General features: G+C 39.3%; 1 protein-coding gene across 1 annotated transcript in view; it reads right to left on the minus strand.

Moving 5' to 3' along the window:
• LOC126236970 (golgin subfamily B member 1-like) overlaps positions 1-27977 on the minus strand; it is a 535118-nt gene that overhangs the window by 238590 nt on the left and 268551 nt on the right. Inside the window, exons 20-22 of the mRNA XM_049946677.1 lie at positions 24616-24961; positions 23217-23341; positions 10398-10547 (exon numbers count right to left, since the gene is read on the minus strand). Of these exons, the coding sequence (XP_049802634.1) occupies positions 10398-10547; positions 23217-23341; positions 24616-24961 (621 nt within the window). The remainder of the gene's footprint in view (positions 1-10397; positions 10548-23216; positions 23342-24615; positions 24962-27977) is intronic.

The following is a 27977-nucleotide window of genomic DNA, read 5'->3' on the forward strand; positions in this document are numbered from 1 at the left end:
TTTGACCAAGTGCTCAATGAAGCCCATACTTGATGGGAAGACTTCCGACATCTATATAAATAACTAATTATAGCTAATTCATAAAATAAGGGAAAGGCAATCACTCACCTACAGAAGATTGATGTGTGGAATGCAGAAACACTTAACAGAAAATAGCACTGACACTAGCTTTTGAACAATAGCTCTATTTCTAGCACAAATACATACACTCACTCACTCACTCATTCACTCACAGACAACCAAATGCACACTCCCATGGTACACTACTCAAACTGTGAGGGCTGCTCTTAGATTACCTTTTAAATGTGCTGTTAATTAAGACATTGTGTCTCTCAGTAGGAAAGCAGCAACATTGAAAAAAGTTACTGCTCCATTAAAGAATCAATCAAATGCGCTTCCCCCCCTCCCCTCCCCTTCCTCCAACCCTCCCCAAACACACACACACACTCACCAGCTTCATTCACAATAACAGTTAGGCCACTTCATAGATGACTGCAATCATCTAGCAAAAGCCTGAGCTTTCGACTAATATTATCAGACAATTTATCAGAATATAATGTGAATATAAGTGGTTCTGTGTAACATCTCTGGGATGCACACAAGATCATTTATTTCTCTATATCTCAAGGATACTTTGTTGTGGTTAAAATGACGTATTATGCCTGTTAAATATTTATTACATTTCTTTGCACAGAGTCATCAAATTAATGGCTTTTGCAAATGTCACTCCAGACTGATTCATAACACATACAATATCATGTAATTGTTTACCTAAGTGCCACTCAATGATTCTCTGGAGTATATGAGTTCCATTTTCCCCGCAAGACATGACCAAGCTTTTCCTTGCATGTCTCACCAGGAACTATCTCATGTGGAATGGCAACTTCTACGAACAGCTGGAAGGCATTGTCATGGATAGTCACTTGGTATAGTGGCGACCAAATTCTTCATGGAACATTCTGAAGCATAGGTGCTGGACTTGGCACCTTGTAAAGCTAAGGTGTGGTACAGCTACATCAATGATGCCTTTTTTGTGTGGAACCATGACGATGAACACCTCAGTGACTTTCTGAGATGCCTGGACAGTCTGAATGCCAATCTAAAATTTACCATGGATGTAGAAAAGGACCAACACCTAACATTACTAGATGTGCTGGTTACGAGAGATGATGAAAACCTAGGACACAGCATGTATCAAAAACTGACACACATTGACTGATACCTGCACAAGCTGTCAAATCACCATCCAAGCCAGGTAAGACACATGATTAATATTCTTGTAATGTACACAACATGAATGTGTGAGCCACAGCACCTCTGATGTGATACGCAACACCTAGAAAGCATTCTGAGGAGTAATGAGTACTCACTCTACCAGTTACATATGAAGTGTCACAGATTCAAACACTCAGAAAGTGATACATTGGAAGAAGAAATGTTAGGTATGCCCTTTCTGCCATTCTTTCCCATCGGTCATATATTGTGCAAACATGACTACTTATAAACCAATAAACAAGAGTGTCTCGTATCTGCGTAGGAGAAAAGGGTCCCACTTGCAATGTCGTGAATATATCGCATACCATATACGTGTGGGAAAGTCTATATTGGAATGCATGGATGATCAATTAACACCAGGATCACTGAACATAAGTGGCATTGCAGGTTGGGGCAGATGGAGAAATTGGACATGGCAAGGCATATCCTGTGCAAGACTGACCACATAGTACAGTTCGCTGATATGGAAGTTCTTACTGTAGAGAAGAGCTATCACGCCCGCCTTGTTCAGGGAAGCTGCAGAAATCCACAAACATGACAACAGATTCAACAAGAAAGAGGAAAGCCTCAAGCTGAACAGATCCTGGATCCCTGTGGTGCTGCAGCCAACGGCCACTGCAGGTAGCGAGAGGCCCATGGAAAAGTCCTTTGACGTTGGCGCATGAGGTAGATATAATATGTGGCCACGAGCTCGACTCCAGTCATCAACCAGCAATGGAAGGCGAAGCTTTGACAATACCAGTCACCCATGTTAGTGCAAGCTCAGAAATGTCATTGAACAAATTTTGATGAAAAACCCGAGAAAGAAGCCAACAGACAATATGTCAACAAGTGGCCACAAAAGCCTTAACGATTTTGTACAATCATATAGGACCACAGACTTCCCACTTAACAGCCTTTGAATGAATACAAACACACTTAAATTCCTTTGAATTCATATAACTATTTGTCTATCAAAAGCATTTTCCTACTGTACTGAAATCAATCCTCTTAAATGTTTTTAGTGAGACTGGGAGCTTGTAAAAACCAAATGAACCATTGATATATGAGATGCAAAATGTCAGTTTTAACTTTGATCTCTGATAAAATTAGTTATATTTTGTCCTGATATAGTGATCACATACTTGCTCCATTATATTGACTCAAAAATAAAATATTCTCATGTACTTACGTGAAACAAACACTTCGTAACAATATTCTCTGTAGCCTACAACATGTGTAAGACTTCTTGCGCTTTTCTGTAACAATATTCTGCTATAAATTTATGGCTGCTGAAATTGTCTCAATTTGTACAGTTCTTAATGTTTTGCTTCAACTGCTGTCCAAGGGGGATACAAGCCATTACTGATTTTTCCACATAAAAAATAATTTGGTTTTCCCACTGACAATTTTCAGTTGTGTGCATTCCAAGCAACTTGCAGTTACCAACCGAGGTGCCACCTTCATAGCTCATTTTGGGGGAAGTTGTTCCACCTCTTTCTTGCAATCAGATGTTCATGTAAACATGCTGTTTAGGTCATTAGCATCTACAGCATCTGCACTGTGTGAACTTTGTGATGAGATATGTGCAGAGATGCTGAAAGAAGAACTGGGACAGCACATTGCCAATCTGTGGTGGTGGCTGAGCATTTCCACCTGCTGTGAAGGGGTTGCTTTACTTTGGTGCTGCAGCTAGGCAGTGTTTTGGAATACAGAGAGAAAGAGGCACTGCCTACAATGCCAATGTCCAGAACAGACGAATGAAGCTGAAAGCGATGTTATGAGAATCACTTCGAAGATGTTGGTCTAGTTAATATGAGGCCTGTTCGCCAATGTATGTAAATGTTTCATAAGAGCAACAAAATAAAGAAGAGTTCTTTAAAAGGCACTTACATCATTTCATACCCCGGAAATTACAGAGCTCTCTTACGGCCCGTGACCCTCTGCAAGTGGAAATGAAGTCACATGGTGAGATTTGGTGGCATTCCATAGCAAATTCAACATCAAGAAACTATGAGAACGTGAGCATAAGAGAATAGTCAAGGTAAAAATTTATGAACAACATCAAAGCAACAGATTGTTAGTGAAGTTGTTGGTTCAGTTACAACACACAACCAGAGCCTTTTAACACTTAAAAAAGAAAATGGTTTCCCCACTGACTATTTTAATACATGTACACTTCAAGCAACTTGCAGTTACTAGTTAAGGTGCCATCTTCAGAGCTTATTTTGTGGAGTTTTGTCATGATGTTAATATACATGAGGAAGAGAAAACACTATGTAACGGGTGCTACACTACACCACGTGTTACTGTTTCACTGGTGGACTGAAAATTTATGATCTTGTCACCTTAGCATTAAGCAATCTAGAGGACATTTTCAAACTCCATTCCTAATTTCTCATTGTTCCTTCATTATCTCCCAGTGTTCCTTCTTGGTTCCAGAAGAGACACAGATGAATTTCTGATGTTACACAACTTCAGTTTTCTCAAATGTGATCTATGGTTTGCTGAGTTGAAAGCTTCAATCCAGTTTCAAATTCCAAAAAGATATCAAATACAAACATATGTTCATTGGTAGTTATTGCTTCAGTACTGAATTAAAAGCTGATAGATACTGAACTTCTCTATTTACCTCAATTCACTGCTTATATTATATCATTTACGAAGAACACTTCCTGTGTTATCTTGATTGATGGTTCTGAAATTTGCGTGGTTGCCACAGGGGGAAAATCATTTTGCTCAAATTAGGTCATTATATTTTTAAGTTATTATATTTACTGGAAGCAGTGTTCCACAACTTTTAAATATTTTAAGAACGTCAATATTAACCACTAAAAAGCAGCTGCAAAGATAGCTTGTTCATTGTTTACACTAGTCTCAATCCAAGGGACATCTTCAAACAATGGAAAATCCAGGATGGAATATAACACTATTATGAAAAGGAAGTCCGCAGCTCGTGGTATTGTGGTAGCGTTCTCGCTTCCCGCGCACGGGGTCCCGGGTTCGATTCCCGGCGGGGTCAGGGATTTTTCCGGCCTCGAGATGACTGGGTGTTGTGTCGTCTTCATCATCATCATTCATCCCCATTATGGTCGGAGGAAGGCAATGGCAAACCACCTCCACTAGGACCTTGAATAGTACAGCGGTGGGGGTGTCCCCGCATCATCCCCTATGCTCCTCGGAGTATGGGACCTCACCACCACCACCATGAAAAGGAAAGTTGCCACTCACAATATAGAGGAGATGCTGAGTCGCAGATACGCACAACAAAAAGTGTCACAAATAGACCACACACGCGAGCGCGCGCCCACACACACACACACACACACACACACACACACAAATGCAATTCATACATACAACTGCAGTGTCAGGCAACTGTAGCTGTAGTGTGACTACAGTTGCCTGAGACTGCAGCTGTGTGTGTGTGTGTGTGTGTGTGTGTGTGTGTGTGTGTGTCGTTAATTTGTGACAGTCTTTTTGTTGTGCCTATATGCGATGCAGCATCTCTGCTATACGGTGAGAGGGACATCTTCAGTTGGCCTGCACAAATAACAGACATGGTACGGTTTTATGTTCGCAATACTGTGTGTCTAATGATTTTTGAGTGAAAAGAAGTGTCTGCTTTAAGTGTTTGCTGTAACAATAACTTTTGAGAGTACTGTTGAGATCAAAGCTTTTCAGATAACTCCTTACATGTTTCTGAATATGTGTAGGTCAACTAAATATGATGCTTTGACCAAAAACAGTACTGAAAATAATGAACAAAAGTTTCCAGCAGTCTTTTAGGTTAATAATGATGTTTCTCAAATTAAATCATTATACAAGAACTCAAATTATGATCTAGAATTATGACACAAACAGCTGAGTATGACAGACAGTGATGTGTGCCTGTTTTGATGTCTTGTCTGTAGGTGAGTGTGACATGTGATCCCTTTCAATCAGTGGGAGAAGATTTCAGTTGGAATTAACTACCTTCCTAGCTTATTTATTTTATCAAGAATATTTTGTGTAATGAACAGTCTCATGTGACTTGGGAAGAGCACAGGTTACTCCTATTTGCAAAAGGGTAAAAGACAGGATGCACAGATTTGGAAAGGTGATCAACACTATTGTACATCTTTTTGGCTATGAACCAAGATATGATTAAATGGAGTGTCTTAGCTGACAGATGATTGGCACAATGAATATTTTACTGAAGCAACCCAGAGCACTATACTGCATGTCCAGATTTCAACATACATTAAATAGCATGGAATGTGTTTCAAGGAGGAATTACAGCAATTCTAATTTTCTCAATACACATAAATGATTTATCAGATATAGCAACAATAATATCAGATTATTCTCTGATAATGTTCCTGAATACAGGAATATATGTTCATTGGTCAATTGTAAGGAAACACGAAAGTAGCTTCTTGTAATGTAACTCCACAGCCTAGGTTCTTTAAAAGAAACATTTTCCACTTTGGACTGTAGCTGTATTTAATGCTCTATTGCAATTTCTGTCTATATTTAATTTGTCATGCGGCTAAAAAAAAAAAAAATAATCATAAAGCATGCCAGGAGAACGTAATATGAGAATAACAATATGTACAACAAAATTTGACATCTTTTAACATCTATATACTTAAAAAATTTGATGCCATGTTACGGTATGGAAACAGGTTTAGAAAATAAGCGTCTTTATAGGGCTATGTCCGCTTGATGGGGTTGGTAAATACACCAAAGGTACATATATCAAACACTGAGCCATGGATTCCAACTGCACATGAGTAGAGAGGCACCAGCAGTGAGAAGACTTACAATATAGTCAACAATTGTCATAAATGACACAAATAACTGATGCATAGCTTGTGTTACACCTGCAAGTTGAAAAACAACTCAGCCCGTACAAAGTCAGTCAATGAATGACATAGATGATAATGGTGGACATATGTACACCAAAGAATAATTAGCCAACAACATATTATTGATCATGATTCTCCAACTTTTTGGTGTCATTGACAGGACTAAAACTGTACTGGTCAGAGAGGGAGAGGGAGCGGAATAGAGAGAGGAAGAGGAATAGAGAGAGGGAGAGGGAGAAGAATACGGAGAGGGAGAGGAATAGAGAGAGGGAGAGGGAGAGGAATAGAGAGAGGGAGAGGGGTAGGCGGCGAGGGAGGGGGGGACGGGGCCAAAGGTAGGGGGAGGGAGGGGGGACGGGGCCAAAGGTAGGGGGAGGGAGGGGGGACGGCGCCAAAGGTAGGGGCAGGGAGGGGGGACGGGGCCAAAGGTAGGGGCAGGGAGGGGGGACGGGGCCAAAGGTAGGGGGAGGGAGGGGGGACGGGGCCAAAGGAAGGGGGAGGTAGGTAGGTAGGGAATAAAGGTGAATGACCTTGAAATACCAAAAATGCATATTACAACATAATGTTTACATGTTACCAAAAACAAAATGGTTATCATGTGTGGACCATAAAAGTTACTAGACGACAGTTGTTTACACACCTAAAAGTGTCTACCTAAAATGCAGAGGTCTAAAAGTCTAAAACCATCCTAAAAATCTCTTATTTCTGAGACCTGTTTGTCCACTGAGTATACCTTTTGGTTGCTCTTTGAAGGCACTACAAATCTCTATTTTCTCCATTAGTCTACCCTTCTCAACCCTATTAGTGCCTTGAAAGATTCCTCAATACTGCTGGTGTTACGACTGTAATTACACAAATGTACACTAAATAAGGAATTATAATTCTTGCTTGTGTTTGTGTGCTCAGTGGATCTGGTGCGGAACCACCTACCAGTTTCCATCAGATAGAAAGTCTCACAATCACCACATCTGATTCTATAAACTTGATGGTTGTCAGAGACAAAAGCTGTTCACTCTTTTGTAAGTATTCTCACTGCTCAAATGCAGTTTCAGTCCATGGCACTATAACTGATGCATGTACCTATGATTTATTTACAGACTATGAAGAAGAATACAGCCCTTCAAGGACTTTGTTATTTTTAACCTGCTTGCATTCCATAATAACACATCAAAATTTGGAAGTATGTAAATGTTATCAAAATGCAAATTTTGTTGTACATATACAGGGTGAAAAGTATTTAAATCGACAAACTCTGGGAGGTTGTAGGGGACATTGAAACAAATATTTTTCCCTAAAATCATGTTTTCCTATGAGGAGTATTTAAACTGGTAGAGGAAGATTTCTCTGGCAGCATATTAATTAAACCAACAAACATTTTTCCATTTTTTTATGACCAGGAGACAACAATTAGGTAGCAGATACGGTCCAATTAAACAGTCCCCAACAACACCGACCCACACATTAACGAAGAACCGCACTTGATGAGTGCTAGTAACTGTGGCATGTGGGTTATCCTCACTCCAAACATGCGAATTGTGCATGTTGAAGACTCCATTACCCCCGAACGTTGCTTCATCGGTAAACAACACAGAGGATGGAAATGTAGAATGCATTTCACACAGTTCCAGGTACCACTGCGAAAACTGTGCTCTGGGTGGATAATCAACTGGTTCCAGGTTGTGGACATGCTGTAAGTGAAATGGACCTAACAATTGCTCTCGAAGGACTGTTCTTACATTCGTCTGATTCGTCCCCATGTTACATGCAATTGCACGAGTGCTGACTGAAGGATCCCGCTCCACATGCTGCAAAACAGCTTCTTCAACTTGCAGCCGTCTTACTGTGCGACGACGTCCCTGTCCAGGTAATCTGCTATATGACCCGGTCTCACACAGACGTTGGTACACAGCAGCAAAGGTCGTATGATGCGGGATACGGCGATTAGGATATTGTTGTTGATAAACCCAATGTGCAGCTCGTCCGTTGAGGTGCGCTATGTAGTACACTCCAGGTGTATCGCTCCATTAGTAAACAGAGACAATGCACTACTGCACTGGTGGACAGCAGTTGCCTACAACTGAAGAGCGTAATATGCCATCTAACAACTGAAGGTCATTATACGGCCTCTAACAACTGAAGAGCGTAATACGGCCTCCACCGGTTTAAATAATCCTCATAGGAAAAAATGGCATTAGGGAAAAATATTTGTTTTGATGTCCCCTACAACCTCCCAGAGTTTGTCGGTTTAAATACTTTTCACCCTGTAGTTGTGCCTCCTATTGTATTTTCCTGAGGCACTGTACTACATGTCTGTAGATGCTTGATAATGTCACACAGACCAAAACTGGAATATAACAATAAAAACAGGAAATGACGTCATCTAAAGAAATGCAGAAGACCTGGACAACAATTCTGCTTGGTGTAATGATCTGCAGCTCTCTTTCAGTGTGGATATATGTAAGATAACATCTAAAACAGAGAGAGAAAGAGAGAGAGAGAGAGAGAGAGAGAGAGAGAGAGAAAAGAAAAAAAAAAAACAGTTGTATCTAGTTACAAGATTATAGGGGTGATCATCTTAAGCACATCATATTGTATAACTATTTAGGGAAGATACTAAGAAGCAATATGAAATGGGGTATTCATGTAAAATCAGTATTGGGAAAGGTGAATGAAAGATCTATACTTGCTGCAAGGATTCTGTGACAGTCCAATGCACTTGCAACGGAAATTTCATACAAGAACTAGTGACCATTCTAGAGTATTGTTACACCATCTCAGTCCTTATGAAGCAGACATGACAATGCTGAATAAATTCAGAGGTACATTGCTACGGTCATAGGAGGTTGGCATAGTCCTTAAGGAAATATAAAAGAATCTCTCAGGGAACTTAAATGGGACGGAAGAGAGATGATTAGTTCTCACAAAACAATGTTGTGTAAATTCAGAGAACCTGTATTTGAGGATGAATGGGTGACCACTCTGCTGTTGTCATCATATATCTCATGTAAATCAAGAAAAATAATCAGTTTTTAAAATTATAATTCAATTAGATGGGTAAAAACTCTACTCACTGAGTGGTGGAAGGAGAAAACACACATAAAAGATATTAAAGTCTGCAAGCTCTCCGAGTTGGTGGCTCCTTCTTCTGACATAAAGGATGAAGAGGAAGGAAGATGGGTGAAGGAAAAGGACAGGCGAGGTTTAGGAAAAGGGGTAGAGCTCAGAGAAGTCACCCAGAACCTCAGGTGAGGGGAAACCCACTGGATGGGATGAGAAGTAGAGACTTTCTGGGCGACTTTTCTGACTCTATCACTTTTCCTAAACCTCACCAGTCCTTTTCCTTCACATTTTTTCTTCCTTCCCCTTCAACCCTTCAGGCAGAATAAGAAGCCATTGGCTCTGGAAGCTTGCAAACTTTGATATTTTTCATAAGTGTGCTAGATCTTATTTAAGAATCACAAGAATAAGATAATAGAGAGTAGGGTGTACACAGAGGTATACAGACAGACATTTTCCCCTTCACTTAATACAAACATGGAATAGGAATGGGGATCACTAATATTGGTAGAGATGGTACAAAGTTGAGGTTAAAGTCAAGATATTTCAGTAGCATTTGAAGTACAATGTCTGACTGTTCAATAACCTGCTTTTAAATGAGACTGGGTGTTTTATCTGATGCCATACTAACCTATAGAGTATTGATTTACTCTCAAGAAAAGTGTTTGCGACTATGTGGCTGGCGCACCTAAACTAGAAGCACACATTTAAAATTAAATTTATAATTCTCATAAATATATAAATCAGTGAATGAACAGTAGTAGACAATAATAAGTTTTGTGTTAACACTTTGTAAGCTGTTATCTTGCATAAAATAAATAATACTTAACAGTCTATGTTCAGAATAATGACTTATATTAAATACAACTTACAGTACCAGGTTAACCTTTCTTTCTGCAAATCATTTCACACATACACTACCATTTTTTCCTGCAAAATGTACAGCACTTATATTTCCAGAAAAACTATCACCATGCACTACTCAGTTAAAAAATTTCAGCTGTTAGCTCAAGAGCAGTTTGAAGTATATTGAGAAATAGCCACACACCACAGAGCTACCCATAAAATGACAGTGGAGCATGTTAATATGACAAAGGAAAGGAATTTCTTTTCTTGCTAAGTACTTCGGACAATATATGGTATAATGGTGTAATCATGAGTGAAACTAAACATGCAGTTTTCATTAAACAGAAACCACAACCAGTGAAGATAAAAAAAAAATTATATTGCTTATACCTGTATTTGTTCTTCAAGGGCTTTTATAATTTCATGCTTAACTTGCTCAACTTCATCATGCAGTCTTCTGTCAAATGCCACTTTCAATTTTTCTACTTCACATGCATGCATCTCTTTAATTTCACAGATGGCTCTTGAATGGCTATCTTCCTACAGTAGTACACATTATGTGTTTGTCAATTAACACATATGAAACAAACATTTCTTGGTTAAAATACAACTTTACTCAAATACAGAAACCAATTTCACTTTTCATTTGTATAATACTGTTACACTGTAATTTACATAATTTAAATTACACAGAACTTTTCAGATTCCATCTCTAACATTAGCTCTAACATTAGTATTGCATTTTGAATACTGACTCCAAACATTTTCTTAACAACATATGGATTGGGCATCAAGCTTCCATCAGCTATTGCCATAGATGCAGTTTGAGATGCCAGAAATTGTGCATTTTACAACAAATTTCAGTAGTTCCTTATTCTGAGACAAAAAAATTGTACAACCTAGTGCATATATTAAGACTACCAGTGTTTCTGGTAGTGTAATGCAACTTCGAGCAAGATGAGAAAGATATCAGAAAGACAAGGAAACATGACAGCACTAAATAGGCCAAGAGTTGGGTGGGTGGGGGATGGTGGGAAGGGGTGGGGGATGGAAGGGGGGCAGCAGTAGGTTCACAGTAAACAGTAACAATAATCAACTTTCTCAGTATCATGATTCCTGCATAGGCACTTTGAAGCTTTACTATGCCTTTCTCCTAATCTTTCCTCACTTCCTAACTGGCTTTTAGCTATAAGGCTCTTTTCAGTCATATTAATATTGTATGGCTTACTGGGCAATAGTATGGAGTATCAGACTTTTAAAACTGATTTTTAATTTTGGAGTAATGATTAGCTCACCTTACCAGGATCTCAAAGGACATTAATAAATACAAACATGCACAATAAGACATCATTAAAAACACCTGCTTGTATCTGTTACAAAATTAGACCCATATTTTCCTTTTATCCATTAATCCTTAGTTTGTCTAAGAAGAACACAGAAGTTGGAAGGACAAACTAAAAACATTTCAACTTATAATAATCTGATCATCTCCTATGCCTATTTCTTGCCTCTCGATCCCTTTCGTTTCATCTTACAGTGAATGACAGTCATTGAACATGTAGATTTGTTGCCTTTTCCTAGTACACTCATGTAAACATACATCCACTTTTTAACTTTACTATACAGCATGGAGGCACAATGTTTAAGATACTGAACTCACATCCAACAGACAAGCATATTTCATGCCTCCAACTGATCATCCAGATTTCAGTTGTTCATGATTTCCCTAAATTACTTTCAGCAAACAATAAGATAGTTTCCTCAAAATGTTCACAGTGATATTAATGTCTATTGTTTTTCTCTCTGTACGTGTACTGTCTGTTTGCCAATAATCAGAATCTGATCTGACAGCACCATGTGACTGCAACTGATGTTCATGTTCTTCTCAGTTTCTTTTCCTTTCTACATTTAAAACAGAAAACAGCCTACATTTCTGAAACCCTCAAGATGCACTGCCTTTATTTAATGCCTTAAATGAATGGCTGCTAATAATTTAAAAAATCTGTAGAATATAGTAACATTTCTGCCTTTTTCCTTGAATCAGATTTATGATCCTACAACATATTTTTTTCCATTTGTTTGATATACTGTTAATTGCTACTAACCTTCCACATTCTTACTGGGACCTGATATTCCTCATATTTTATGTACTTAAGATAATTCATGATAGAAGGCGAGCTGGGTTGATTAACAGTGTTCTCAGTGCATTAAACACACTATGAAGAATTGGGAGGCCTTGACATTTTTGTAACCAGCAACATGAAATTATTTTAAAGTGATAGTCTGTAAACATTTCATAATCTTACAATTAGTAAGTGTACTTGGGCACATAGAACTAAACATTTTTGTGGGAGATATTTAAAGAAATTTAAAAGGAAAATGCCAAACTACAACAGTTACACTTAAAGAGACCAATTACCTTTACAATGTGCATAAAGAACTACATGGAAAGAATGATCTATAAATACAATATGTGCCAAAAATACATAAAAGGTAGTTATACTACAGTGTTCATTTCCAGAAGGTGTGGAATGCAAGCAACTACATCAAATACATCTATTTCTCAAATCTTTTATACGCACATCTAAATATTCTTTATTTTGCCATGTAATGTTAAAATTTTTGTCAGAGATATTTTTGCTTAATTAGATATATGTTAATGAGTTGTATGTTATGACCACATGTCCAATAGCATGTTGGTCCATCTCTGGAATGTGATACAGCAGCAGTCCCACATGGAATAGATTCGACAAGTCCTTGGTTGGTTTCCTTCGGCATGTGTCATCGGATGTCCACACACAGGATACACAATTCTAGTAAATTATATGACAGAATTTTGAGGGTGAGGAGCTTGTGTTCCTTGGCATTCCAGATGCATTTCACTGGAATCAAATCAAGCCAATCTGGTGGACAAAATGTCAATAGGTGTTCACTGTTACATGCTCAGGCCATGATTTTGGCATGTGGCACAGACAGTTATCCTTCTGGAATGTGCCTTTGCTGTCAGGGAAGATATCAAGCATGAAGGGATACAGCTGGTCCACACTCATTTTCATGTCCACAGCTGTCATGGTGTCTTCAATCACTACTATTGTTCACATGTACGACCAAGTGAATGTCCTCCTAAGCCTTCTACAGACTGTGTCTGTGGTGTGCTGCATGTTTTGAGCAACTGTTCACTGGACATGACTATCGACCTTGTGTATCAAGAAACATAATTCATCTGACCAGGTAATACATTTCTTCTGATTTATGGTCCAATGTCATTGATCCTATGCCCAGTGTGATCTTAAATAACAATACTGCTGGATCAGCATGAGAACACACAGGGTTTGGCTGCTGCAAGGCCCATGCTCAACAATGTGCACTGAACAATGTTCTCCAAAGGACTTTGGCCAGTACCAGCATTATCTTCTGTCATCAGATCTGTCACATATCACTGCCTACACTGATTTACAGCATGGCCAAGCCTTTGATTCCACATTCTGTGATGAGGCATGATCGTTTCAACATCTTGTCACCTATTTCTAGTTTTGCCATCCTTCAGGCACTTTCCATAGATGCTCACAACAGTAGCACATGAACATCTTGTCTGTATCAAAGATGCTTGTTCCCAGGCACTGGGCCATAAGATTCTACCCTTTGTCAAAGTCAGGTTTCTGTCAGTCAGTTTCCTGATTTGTGGCCCATGATGATGATGATGATGATGATGATGATGATGATAGGTTTGTGGGGCACTCAACTGCATGGTCACGAGCACCCATACAAAGTCCCAATTTTTACACAGTCCAATCTAGCCACTGTCATGAATGATAATGATGACGATGATGACGATGGTGATGGTGATGATGAAATGTTGAGGACAACACAAACAACGAGTCTCTGGACAGAGAAAGTCCCCAACCCGGCCAGGAATCGAACCCAGAATGTTGTGATCCAGAGGCAGCAACACTAGCCACGAGACCACGAGTTGCAGACGATCTGTGGCCCACGTATCTATAATATATGCATAAAAAACAGTGTCATTCACATAACAAATGTGATTCACCTATGATGCATGACATGTAACTCCTTTTTTTTACTCAGAACAAGAATCTGGAAACTTACTCTTGGATGGCCGAGGACAGTTTTGGTAGTATGGACCATCCCCGTCCTATTCCTCTTTCAGTTCTGCATTTCTCACTATTCTGATGCCTCAGTGTAATCCTTTCTACTGATAAAGAATCTTCACCAGGTGTCTCTCCTTTCTCCACACCTGAAATGACTTTACACACCTCCACTGGTGTTTCTTCCAGAACATCATTTTTTCATTATTAATTATCTGTATTCTTACTCATCTTTTGAACTATATAAATATTTTAAAAAAGCTACAAAAATCTATTTCAATGTTCTCTCCGTTGTTAATTAATGTGCTGTCTACTACTTTCACTGCTGAAAGTATGTCCACCCAACATAAGTTCCTATCTTGTTTTCTTTGTAGTTCTGTTGTTTGCAATTGTATCTATTACCATATATTCTAGTTCCATTTCCTCTCTCATCTTCAGGAGGACATTTCTGAATGCTTTGATATCACATTTCGATTACTGTTTGCTTGAAAATCTCACATTACTTCAATAATTGCCTTGTTCTATTTGAGATTTCCTTTTTTTGTTCTCTCTGTACTTTGAACATCATCTGCTGTTCGCAAGTATGACTTTAAATAACTGCCCCTTTCATCTATAACTGGGTAATCTTAATTTTCTAGGATATTCAATATGTTGCTTAATTTGATATGGTAATTATATGTATTTTTAAATAAATTATCATAACCTACAGTTTTTACTTCCTGCCTGAGGAGTCTGTTTCCTTGCAGCTTTGTACCTATTTCTAGTCGGCATCTTACAAGTCTATGAATACTTGAAATTCTATAGTGGCTTAGGACTGTCACACCCTCAAGAGTTTTGTGTTTCCTACCAAAAGTTTCCTGTTTTGAAGAAACATGTTGTTCTTGGATACTGTACTAACGATAATCTCGTTTTTTCTGGTATTGTACTGAAAGTTTCTCAATGAGGGATTGTTCTTCAGTTTTTGTCTTATTTTCAATTTAAAATATTCCATCATCAGCTTGCAATGTATTTGTTGTTACAGTGAAACCCCCACTTTTACACTTTTCAAGGGACTTCAAAAACTGATGTAAAATGGGGGAAAATGTAAAACATGGGAATAACATTTTAAGCTCTAAAAGTCGTGTATAGGATACCACATCTCATTTTTGCACTTCATGTACATGTATATAACAGGCATCAAAATACTCTTGCCAAGGACTTGTTTATTATCTAATAAAAACCTCTGACACAATGGGAACTGATAATTGGAAGTAGAAATGTTTGACCCAAATTCATGCAACATTATTGACGTTTTTGGAAAAACAGTGACACACTGCATCAGTTACACTTTTTTTCATGCTTAGCACAGTGTGTTTTGAGAATTTTTTCTGTCAAGTGCATTTACATAAGTTACAATGAAATGAACACCCTTAGCTGCTTACAGGCATTGACATACATCAACGGGGATGTAGGGTGTTGATTTAATAGTAATTTCATTCTAACGAGCTGCTTGGTCACCATCTTAGTATTTACATAAGTATTTTGTGTGGTGTTTGCATATGTGTTGTTCCATGTATCTTTGAACTGTAGTCATCTTATTGATGTTATCTGGTACTGCACTTCCTCAGTTATGTAGAAAACCACACATACGCAAACTCTCGCTCACATCGTTTTTTGGTGTAACATCACAAAAAATATGTATGCAAATATTGCACTTAACAATGAGAATAAATCCTTGAAACACGATTTGCTCTGCATGAGAATATATGTAATTCATTCTGTGTTTTAGCCAAAAACATTTGAGCAATGCAAACTGAACGAAGGTGTCAACTAGCACTACAAGCAGCAAAAAGACGAAACACACTAAATATGGTTCAACAGAGGTGTGATGATGATTACAACAATCTCAAAACTGTGCATATGCTGTAGTAACAGTTTGGAAATGGTTGTGATTGGTCACAATACCTTTATTCGTATGAACCTAGTTACTCCTATCAGCCACCAAGCACATTTGACTTGGGCAGCAGCAGGAGATAGGACATGAGTGGTTCCCACTTTGACACATTTACCTGTCTAAATCCACTAAGTATAGCACCCTGGTATCAAGAAACTTAACCATATGATGTTTGTAAACTCTACTTTATGGCCAACACTATGCCAGCGTCATTTTACATCAGTTTTTTTTTTTCCATGAACATTTTTTCATAAATTGTAAATTGTGGGAAAATTATAAATATATTGACGCAAAATCAGGTGTGAATTAATACTGTGGACATAGGAGATTTGATGGGAGCAATAAAAAATGTCGTAAACGGCAGGAAAACGTTAATTCCGGGAATGCAAAAGCGGGGTTATACTGTACGTAGCCACTTCAGCCAACTATTCATGACATTGTTCTACTTCCTCATCAGGCTGTCGATTGGTGCATAGAGTTTAATTATTTCTATGGAATATCTTTTGTATAACTTTTAAAATAATTTTTGCTAATTTGTTAGCAATCTTTAAATTTTTAATTTTCCTGTTTACTCTAAAGCCCACATGTGAATATTCCATCCACACTGCTTCTCTAATGTAAAACATAAGATATCCTAATTTTAATTCTACTTGGTGGTCTGGTGTTAATTTTTTTGCCACATATCTAATAAACCTACAATTTCATTAACATGCTTTTGGATGATTCCTTCTTCTGAGATAATAATACACACACACACACACACACACACACACACACACACAACTTACACAACTTGCACAACTGCAGCATCCCTGAAGTGCAAATAAAATGTAATTGGCTGGAACAATGCAGCCATGCACTTGTGAGTACATGTGTGCACGTGTAATCTGACTGTTATGGAGAAAGGCTCATCTGAAAGCTTAGCAGCATTTTCAGTCTTGTTAATGTGCCTCTTGACCACTCTACACCTGAACTCCTTCCATTATATACTTTCAATTACCATATTTAAACCCACAACTTCTAGTTTTTCTTATTTATTTATTTTATTTGGCATATGGAAATGCACATTATTTTATGCTTCTTACAAATGTTTAAACAGAGATATACATAAAAAACATATTAAAATATGCTATATAAGAAGGATAAAACATACAGATATTGGGCAATACAATTAAATACAAACATCAAGCTTATATATGGTCCATACAACTAAATAAAAACATCAAGATTATGTGTAAAGTCTTTTGCGGCATCTGCTGCCATCAGAAAATTACTGAACCTGCCACTGTATGCTCTTCTGTCGCACTCTTGGACAATGTGGTGGATGGTCTGTCTGTTGGCTCCAGTCACAGTTGGGAGTTGGTGGTTTTCCCCATTTGTAAAGAGTATCTGCACATCTTCCGCAATTTGTGCGTATTCTGTTAAGGGATGACCATATTTTATGCGGTAGTTCATAGCCGGGCAGTCTCTCAGTGATGCAGGGGAGGGCTTGACAATGCACAGGGCACACCTCTTGCCATTGTTCCCTCCAGGTCTTTATTGCATAAAAGTTTATACTTAGCAATTCCTTGGCTGTTATTATTGTTGGATGTCTAGACTGAAGTCCATTTGTTTCCAGATCAGGCATGTCGCAATGTATAGGGAGCTGGGCATTGTCGATTATCTTCCTATAGTCCCGGAGAAGAGCATTCTTTTGACATAGGTCCACATGTAGTACGTGGCTCAGAATTGGCAGTCAATGTGTTGGGGTTGATCTCATGGTTCTGCTGACAATTCGCATCATGCTATACAGCTGCACATCGATTTTTTTTGTGTGAACACTGTTCATCGGAGCACAGACCAGTCCGAGTGCCGACATGTGTAGCGTGTCAGCCGAAGAGGCTTCTGGAGAATATTATTCCTTGTCTTCAGTTTGGTTGCAGTACTTTTCAGACGTTGTTTATAAATGAGGTCTCTGTCTAAAGTGACTCCAACGTAGTTTGGATGCTCATTAGATTGGAGCCAATTTCCCTTGAGACGAACGTCAAGTTGTTTGCTTGCTAATTTATGATTGACATGGGAACAAGTACTTTCAGTTTTTGTAGGATTTATCTGTGATCTCCATTTACGAAAGTATGTACTTGATATATCCAAGTCAGATGTCAAGGTTGTTCCCATGACCTCAAAGTTCTTGTGTTGTGTTGCCAAGACCCAATCTTCTGCATACCCAAACCTCCACATATTGGCAAAAAACAGACTGAACAGTAGTGGAGCCAACACGAAGCCTTGTGGTAGGTCGCTGTTCAGGGTGCTTTGGATGCTCATCTGTTCTCCTGTTACTACACTCCTGGAAATGGAAAAAAGAACACATTGACACCGGTGTGTCAGACCCACCATACTTGCTCCGGACACTGCGAGAGGGCTGTACAAGCAATGATCACACGCACGGCACAGCGGACACACCAGGAACCGCGGTGTTGGCCGTCGAATGGCGCTAGCTGCGCAGCATTTGTGCACCGCCGCCGTCAGTGTCAGCCAGTTTGCCGTGGCATACGGAGCTCCATCGCAGTCTTTAACACTGGTAGCATGCCGCGACAGCGTGGACGTGAACCGTATGTGCAGTTGACAGACTTTGAGCGAGGGCGTATAGTGGGCATGCGGGAGGCCGGGTGGACGTACCGCCGAATTGCTCAACACGTGGGGCGTGAGGTCTCCACAGTACATCGATGTTGTCGCCAGTGGTCGGCGGAAGGTGCACGTGCCCGTCGACCTGAGACCGGACCGCAGTGACGCACGGATGTACGCCAAACCCGTAGGATCCTACGCAGTGCCGTAAGGGACCGCACCGCCACTTCCCAGCAAATTAGGGACACTGTTGCTCCTGGGGTATCGGCGAGGACCATTCGCAACCATCTCCATGAAGCTGGGCTACGGTCCCGCACACCGTTAGGCCGTCTTCCGCTCACGCCCCAACATCGTGCAGCCCGCCTCCAGTGGCGTCGCGACAGGCGTGAATGGAGGGACGAATGGAGACGTGTCGTCTTCAGCGATGAGAGTCGCTTCTGCCTTGGTGCCAATGATGGTCGTATGCGTGTTTGGCACCGTGCAGGTGAGCGCCACAATCAGGACTGCATACGACCGAGGCACACAGGGCCAACACCCAGCATCATGGTGTGGGGAGCGATCTCCTACACTGGCCGTACACCACTGGTGATCGTCGAAGGGACACTGAATAGTGCACGGTACATCCAAACCGTCATCGAACCCATCGTTCTACCATTCCTAGACCGGCAAGGGAACTTGCTGTTCCAACAGGACAATGCACGTCCGCATGTATCCCGTGCCACCCAACGTGCTCTAGAAGGTGTAAGTCAACTACCCTGGCCAGCAAGATCTCCGGATCTGTCCCCCATTGAGCATGTTTGGGACTGGATGAAGCGTCGTCTCACGCGGTCTGCACGTCCAGCACGAACGCTGGTCCAACTGAGGTGCCAGGTGGAAATGGCATGGCAAGCTGTTCCACAGGACTACATCCAGCATCTCTACGATCGTCTCCATGGGAGAATAGCAGCCTGCATTGCTGTGAAAGGTGGATATACACTGTACTAGTGCCGACATTGTGCATGCTTTGTTGCCTGTGTCTATGTGCCTGTGGTTCTGTCAGTGTGATCATGTGATGTATCTGACCCCAGGAATGTGTCAATAAAGTTTCCCCTTCCTGGGACAATGAATTCACGGTGTTCTTATTTCAATTTCCAGGAGTGTACTTGGAATATTCTGGAAGCAAGCATGGCATCTATAAGTCTGGCAGTTCTCAGGCAAGGGACTGTTTGCATGAATTTGTACAATAGGCCTTGTCTCCAGACAGTATCATACGCAGCAGACAGATCTATGAAAACAGCTGATGCTTTTAATTTCCTTTGGTACCCAGCCTCTACGTACGTAGTTAGTGACATAACCTGGTTTGTACAGCTGCGTGGAGGGCGGAACCCGGCTTGCTCCACATGAACTGACTCCAGAATTTTGCTGGCAATGCGGTTATAGAGAAGTCTTTCCACAAGTTTATAGACAGAGCTCAATAATGTGACTAGGCGGTAGCTCTTTGGTTCATTACTTGGCTTCCCTGGCTTTAGGAGGGCAACAATTTTTTATTGTTTCATTTGCTGAGGGACTATGTCGTGTGTTATAACATCTGTAAAGAATTCTGCTAACAATCTTTTCGCATATTTACCGCAGTTCAGAAGAAACTCCGGGTGGACTCCATAAAAATCCAGGTGCTTTTCCCAATTGTACATCTTTGAGAGCACTTGTTGTGTCTTCTGCTGAGAATGGATGCGAAAATTCCATTTGGTCATCGCAGAGAGATTTTAATGCTGTGAGCTCATTCTTAATCTGAGCGGTGTGAGCTCTATCTCGTGGAGTTTTAGAGGCTGATACTATATGGGAGACAATCTTGTTTGGATGTATCGTGTTTCTTTGTGGACGCTCTTATTGCCATCATTTAGTTTTCTTAAAAGGGACCATGCTTTTCTACTAGACATTTTGAAGTCTAGTTCTTGAACGGTTTCCATCCATCGTTCTCATTGAGCCACATCAAGATTGTGTAGTAGGTAATCATCAATTCCCTGGTTGTTGCTGCTGAGGAATGCCTGGCACTGATTTTCACATTCTTTGTTCCATCCTGGGATATATTTTTAACGGTACCCTCTAGGTATTGCCTTTTTTGCAGAGCTTATGACCACTCCAACAAACCTCATGTAGTTCTTTAGTTTAGGAGGTATCCCATCCCAGGCACTTATCCACATTGTTAGAAAACATTTCCCAGTTTTCTTTCTGGAATTCCATTGTGGGCAAGGAAAGGAAGTAACCAGGGGAATAGTTATTCCAATCTCTATTAGAGCGGGTCAATGTTGGCTGTGTGGGAAGTCTTGTAGAATATCATGAGAGATTTTCAGCTGTATCTTTTCCTTGTCTGTGGTCACGGAGCATAGGTCTGGGTTATATCCTCATCTCTATGCTGCCGAATAGAAGGAATCTCTACCCTTTGCATCAAATACGAGGTACATATTGTTTTCATCTGCCCAATTTGCAAGTGCCTCACCATTGTCATCGTTCTCTTTGTATTTCCTTTGGGTGTAAAGACTGTTGTAGTCACCTACATAGAGAGATGGATGATGCAGTAGTGATAGGACTTGTGTTGGCCATGAGATTGGAGGTTTGTATGTGTTACTTATGGTGTACCCTCCGATTTGAATAACCACTTCGTGTGTGTTGTTGTTGGTAGATGCTGAATGCAACTGAACATTTTCGATATTGGATCTCACACCAGTTGCCACACCATAAGTGTGGTGGTATGTGGCACCAACTAAGGTGTAGCTGTATATTTTACCTCTTTTTCTGAGTTGTTCCTCGTTCTCCGTGTGCGTTTCCTGAATGGCAGTGACGTCAATGTCGTTATAGTTTAGAACCTTTTGCGGGACATCACTCTTTGCCCTGCTTATTCCTTCTCTATTTAGCTGGCAAATCCTGAGGCAAGGTAATAGTTTTATTGTCAGCTGGCCATGAGAATGACCAATGGGTTTTGTCTGTGCTATTTTGATTAGGATGTGCTATTAAACAGCCAGGAGATCAATATGATTGTCTGGCTGCCAGTTAGGGCTAGTTCATTTAGTTCACATCTATAATTAGACACTATCCAGGGTACACATGTAGTAGTCTACTACGGATGCGAACTAGCCTTTTCTAAGTTAATTCCTCTTCTAATTCCACTAGTCTGCCCCCACAGGTTAGCAGTCAATGCATTTCGCTATTGTGGGAAGGACCCAGGTTGAATTCCCAATATTTCGCCAAGACTTTTTTCCTTAGTGGGAGAACTGGTATGGGAGCCACTCATACTCTTGATGCCATCTCAGGAGCTACTTGACTGAGAAGCACTGGCTCGAAGGCCTAGATAGCAGACAACAGCCAGGAAAGTGGAGTGCTGATGTAGTAGTGGCTCAAAGGACTAGATAGAACACAGCGGCCAGGAAAGTGGGCTGATGATGGAGTAGTGGCTCAAAGACCTAGATAGCTCTGGGTCAGAACATGGAGCTTCACTTTCTTTTCCAACTCCACTAAATATCTTCAAGCCCTAGAGATCTGTAATTTACTGTCCCTAAACAAAAAGCAGTAGCCAAACTGTGTGTACAAGATGAGAGACAGAAGTAAATGGGCATGTGCCATGTCCTGAAGCCACTGCCTGAGCTCCCTTTAGTCCATCACTCCCAACATTCTTTCACCCAGGCTGAAATATCAGTGGCTCTTTGCCTCAAATATGTAAGCAGGGATCTTTCAATTCTGCTCATTGTGCACTAATCTTCCAAGGCCAGAAGAATTAGATGACACTTCTGAAAAGTGCTAAATCTCAGTAAAAAGACACTCACAGCAGTATTGCTCAAAGCTGAGTAATTCTGTATTTTAGAGCCTGTGCTCACCATTATTACAGTTGTTTGCATACTTAACCAGATGCCAACAGAGTGTTTAAGGCAGTCACATTACATGTTACAAATCTCACCTGTGACTGCAGCATTTTTCTTAATGAAGGTGTATAGGCTCCCTACCTATTCCCCAAACTTCCTGAATTTAAATAAAGGTGAACACTCTGCTGTATATTATTCAATTTTTCACTTGTATTTAAGATGACAAGATAAATATATTTACTATTCTTTATCATATAATTCACATTCCCTGCACCCAAACACAATAAACTGAAAAGTTAAATAAAATTCACTGTCACATGCACTGAAGTTAGCATAACTTCACTAATAAATAGCTACATAGAGACATTAACATCTGATGGAATACACTACATTTTATTTTCAGTGCTGAGTGATAGGTAGCAATTTTACAGCAAATGCATGCTAATCATTCTACACATTCTGGATGCTTTAACAAACAGCATTCCAAAAATATAGATAATGAAACTCAACATAACAACTAATAAGCAATAAATAGCTCATTGTACACACAAAATAAGGAACACCAAGAGCACACCTTTCTACATTTTAATCGACAGTCGCAAATAAGAGTACTTCATAGGGAAGAGGTTTGCTTCTAATGACATGACTATTTACAATCATAGAATATATTTAAAAAAAAAACACATACATAAAAACAGATGGGATATGATAGTGGCTTTCACCTTCCGCTTACCTTTTGTTGAATTTCATTCTGAAGTTGGCTGATTAGACCTTCATATTTTTCTTTCGGTTCATTTGTGCACACCTCAGGTGCTATATGGGATTCACGTGACAATAATTCAACAGCAGCAATGTGATCTGGAATGTTTTTAAAAAGTAATTGCGATAAAAATTAGTTGCCAAAAATTGCATTTTTATGGCTACAATTCAGATCAACATCAAGTGAAATGGAACACTGCTACCTTTGAAAAACAATTTTGAGTGTTGGTATGTGCATGCATTTATCACAGCGCTTTACAAAGAAGTCAGGTAACCTCAGAATGCATTACTTGTTTTTCATGTAATTAGCAGTACACTGCAACCAACTTCAGATTCCCCACCTCACCATTCCTGCGCACGAGCATCTGCACGTGTGTGTGTGTGTGTGTGTGTGTGTGTGTGTGTGTGAGAGAGAGAGAGAGAGAGAGAGAGAGAGAGAGAGACAACAGCTTTTGCTATTTGCAATCATCCCTTCCTTGACATTTCCACTAACAACTTTTAATTAGCATGGGAATTGTGTAATGTGACCTAGTGTTCCCTTGTACAGTGCTTTCACTTACCAAATGGCTGGTAATGAAGTAGTATATCATCTCTCTCTTTCTCCTGCGTGAACAGTTAGGTCACTTAAAATAACTGCTTCATTTTACAAGTGTATTTACTGACAAATGGGGAACTGGAGGAGCCTCATGAGCTCAAATGGCTTTTTATTCATCCAAATCTCTGCACCATAACATGTTTACTTCCCAATTAATGTAGTAACCTAATTATTTACAAGGTAAAAGCATATGCATAAAGGTTCCTATTTATTTGTCAAAAACAAATAATATTTTATTTCACTATATCTTAATGAACTCAGAAAGTGGCTATTCTCGCAGATTAATATCATTAACAATTAAGTGATTTCACTTCTTCATAAAAAGTCAGCTGCTTGTTAGCAGGTTGTAAGACTGAAAAAATGCTTTACTTGCACCATAAGATCACCAGGCACAAAGATTTACCGTGTACAACCATGCCTACATAAGCAGAAAATAATGCTAGCCCAAGCAGTCAGTGAATTCTACTTTTGACGACAATAGTGGAGATAGCCACTGAAAGCTAGAGATTTTTGTTCAACTGATGTGGCTTGAAAATCAAGCGGATTTTACTCAAACTAATTTTTTGTCCAGTTATCTGTTAAGTATGCATGTGCTTTTTAAAAGGGAGAAGTGAACTTATGAGCAGACTTTAGCTACGCAGTATCAGAGAATACAAACAACAACAGTAATAAAACAGAGTATTTGATGTATGACATGAATGTCTCACAATAATGGTTATAAATGAAAGAGTAAAAACATTATTAAAACCGTGTTAAAATAAAACTGACTGTGAATTACCTGCGACAACCTCTCCCCCTGTGTCACTGGTATGACAGCAGTTAATATCTAGAACATTAGCCAGATCAGCCATTGTCACATCTGTCTGCTGCATGACATTTTGAACTGTCTGTCCTGCAACACTGCTCATTTGCTTTCTTAGGTCACTTATCTGTTGCTTTAAAGACTGAACTTCATTTATGTGCTTCTCTTCAAGTTGCTGACATTGGTATCTTTCATTTTTCTCTAATACATCCATCAGCGATTGCACTTCAGCTTCAAGATTTTTTCTATAGTTTGTAAAATAAGTCTCATACTGATTTAAAATATCAGCAATGGACTGTTTCTCTTCATCTCCAAAATACCCCTGAAATACAAAAGAGTTAAATATTGTACGACAATGGAGAGTTAGGTGCATACCTTAAAAATATCATCAGAGCAGCATTTAGAAGATATACAGAAGATTTTGTTTCCACATCAAACCTTTTTTTTTTTTTATCATCACATCAAAAACGCTTTAAGTGTTATATATAAATGATCCATAATAGAAACTTGTAATTACATAAGAGCTTATGAATTGTGCTCAATAATAATAATAATAATAATAATAATAATAATAATAATAATAATCAACCAAATAAATGCATATTTTAACAACAAATAACTGTGACAATGTCTTTAGAGATTTCTCAAAATTCCAGTTGGAACAAAGTCAGAGAAGAAAATCACTCTTGTCCTTTTCAAAGCAACCATCTTGGGATTTATCATACATGGTTTAGGATTATCACAGAAAACTTAACTTTTTGATTCCTGAGCTAGGATTTGAAATCCTGAATAGGAGTCCAGTGCTACTGTGGTGCAATGCTTATTATCAATAACAAACAGTTATTCTGTTTAGTACTAGTCTAAGCCAATCTATTATTCACAGAATGTTTGTTGACTGCATTGTGGGAGCAAAACTTTGCTTCCTCTTGGAGCTGGTTTGCTATCATCTTCATATGACATTTTTTTACAGGGTCAGCTATATATTTGCAGGATATGGAATGATTAATGAGTCTTGTGCAGTGCAATGTAGTGCTTCTGCTGTAGCAGATGAAAGGAACAGAGACTTTCAACCTCATGCCAAAAACAGCCTATTCCTCTTGAAGAGTGCTGATCAGATCACAAAGTTTAATGTCCTTATGTGTCAGACAGATTATCTACAGCATTACATTCCCTCCTCATTCCACAAGACATTACACAGAGGCTTGGACCTTAACCCAAGACACTGACATGAAGTCTGGCAACCTGCCATCACCTTTGATCACATTGTTTGCCAAATAATGATGATGAAAATTTGGAACAACACACCAGTGACCTCTCATAAAAGATGGGTTTTGTTTGCTATAGCACTTCTATTTGCAGAAGTGAACAATAGTGTCAGCATTTTTAATTAGTGTATACTGCCATTTGGTTTACTTATTTCATATCTTTGGTACATTACTGTTAACTGAAAAGAATAAATTTATTTTTACTTGCAGATACAAAACAAATCAATAATACAACAAACTAAAGGCATTTACAATCAGATCAACATCCTTAAGTGGCAAAATTAGATACTACTACACTGTTATTCTGTAAGTATTCTGGAGGTATTCTATATATGAGAATTACCCCGAAAATAATGCACGCCATTTTTTTTCTTCAATAATTCTTTATTGAACATAATGAGAATTATGCACACGAAAGAATGGTGTTTTATGTACACCCCCAATTTTTCCATGTAATCTCCATCCCGTTAAATGGCCTTCCTCCAGCGTGAAACACGTGTGTGTATGCCCCGTCAGTACCAATCATTGTCCTAGTGGCAGACCTAGTGCTTTACTGCGTGAATCACCTCCTGATCACCCTCAAAACATCTTCCACAAATGGTATCCTTTAATGGCCCAAACAAGTGGAAGTCTGACGGGGCTAAATCAGGTGTGACAACTGTGGATGGTCTCCCTGACCGCTGCAAGTTGTGCAACTCCACCAAACTGCCTTCTGATGACCCCACCTCTGTGCCCAGTGACTAACTGTACTTCTGTCGACAGCAGATGCTCCACAGACTTTACTAAAGCATTTGTGAATATTCCCCCCAGTTTCTTTCTCTGCAGTGAGAAATTCAATGATGGCATGTTGCTTGTAATGTATATCACCTACACACGTCATTTTGAAACTGTCCTGCAGCTACACTATCTGGCAGAAGTGACGGAAACTTAGCGCACTCAATCAGGATAATTCAAATAATACATACATTTTGCATTCATAGCATTGTTTTCGGCTGAGAAAAAAAATTGGTTACTTTCTGGTACTTCCAGTGAACCAGACAGTTTTAATAGAGAACCTTGAGGCCAAGGAAACAAAGATCTTGAGAAAAATCACGGACCCCATCAAAAAATATGGTGAGTACACAATGTGTCACAAAGTAAGTGACACGATTCAGAAAAAAAAGGAGTGGCTTTCAAGGCCATATGACATGAATCAGTGTAGGAAGAACATCTAAAACGATTTAGCCTATTTTCAAGATAAGAAAACTGAAGGGACATGATTCACAAAAGCTGACAAAGATCTACATCTACGAGTACTGGAAATTTCTCCCGGAGATATCCAGGAACGTGATCTTAAGGAAAAAATACAAAGATGAAGAGGTTTTCAGGGCGAGCTGAAGCTGAAGACAAGGAATACATAGGGGGGAGGGGGGGAGAGGGGGGGGGAGAGAGAGAGAGAGAGAGAGAGAGAGAGAGAGAGAGAGAGAGAGAGAGCAGAAATTAATGCAAGAATGTTGGCCAGCAATCAAAACAAAGGAAAAGACAGTTGTATTGACATGGTTACTATGTGGCAAAAACGTAAACAGAATATTGGTCAGTAAAGGTTGTGAGCCTAATAAAAATTACTTTATCTTGCCAAGCTACAAACTGTCTCCAATATTGATTTCTAATTATTTACTATAATGTCTTTTTACTGCAACAACACTATCAAGAGAACTACAATGCCAGCACTATGTAAACTGTGCTCCGTCCACCAAACGTTATTGTAGTTTCCACCCATGAAAAGAAAGAATGAAAATCTTCTCTAAGAGATATTTTAGATGTACTTATAAAATAGAGCAATTCCTTGTGGCGGTGTAGACCTGATAATGAAAAAAATAAATAATGAAATTTAATTATTGGACTCATCAGTGGACTTTTTCTGCTCCAAATATTTGGTAGTTTTTTTTTTCTTATTTTGGAACATGTTTGATTATAGACAACAAAAATAATAGTGACACAAACATCTAGGTATATTTTATCACTACAGTACTTTAATAAGGAAGTTTCCACATAATGCGGAATACCTTTGTATGCTTCTAGCATAAGAGTTGC

Source organism: Schistocerca nitens, chromosome 2, assembly GCF_023898315.1.
Source record: "Schistocerca nitens isolate TAMUIC-IGC-003100 chromosome 2, iqSchNite1.1, whole genome shotgun sequence".
In the NCBI taxonomy this organism is placed as follows: Eukaryota; Metazoa; Arthropoda; class Insecta; order Orthoptera; family Acrididae; genus Schistocerca; species Schistocerca nitens.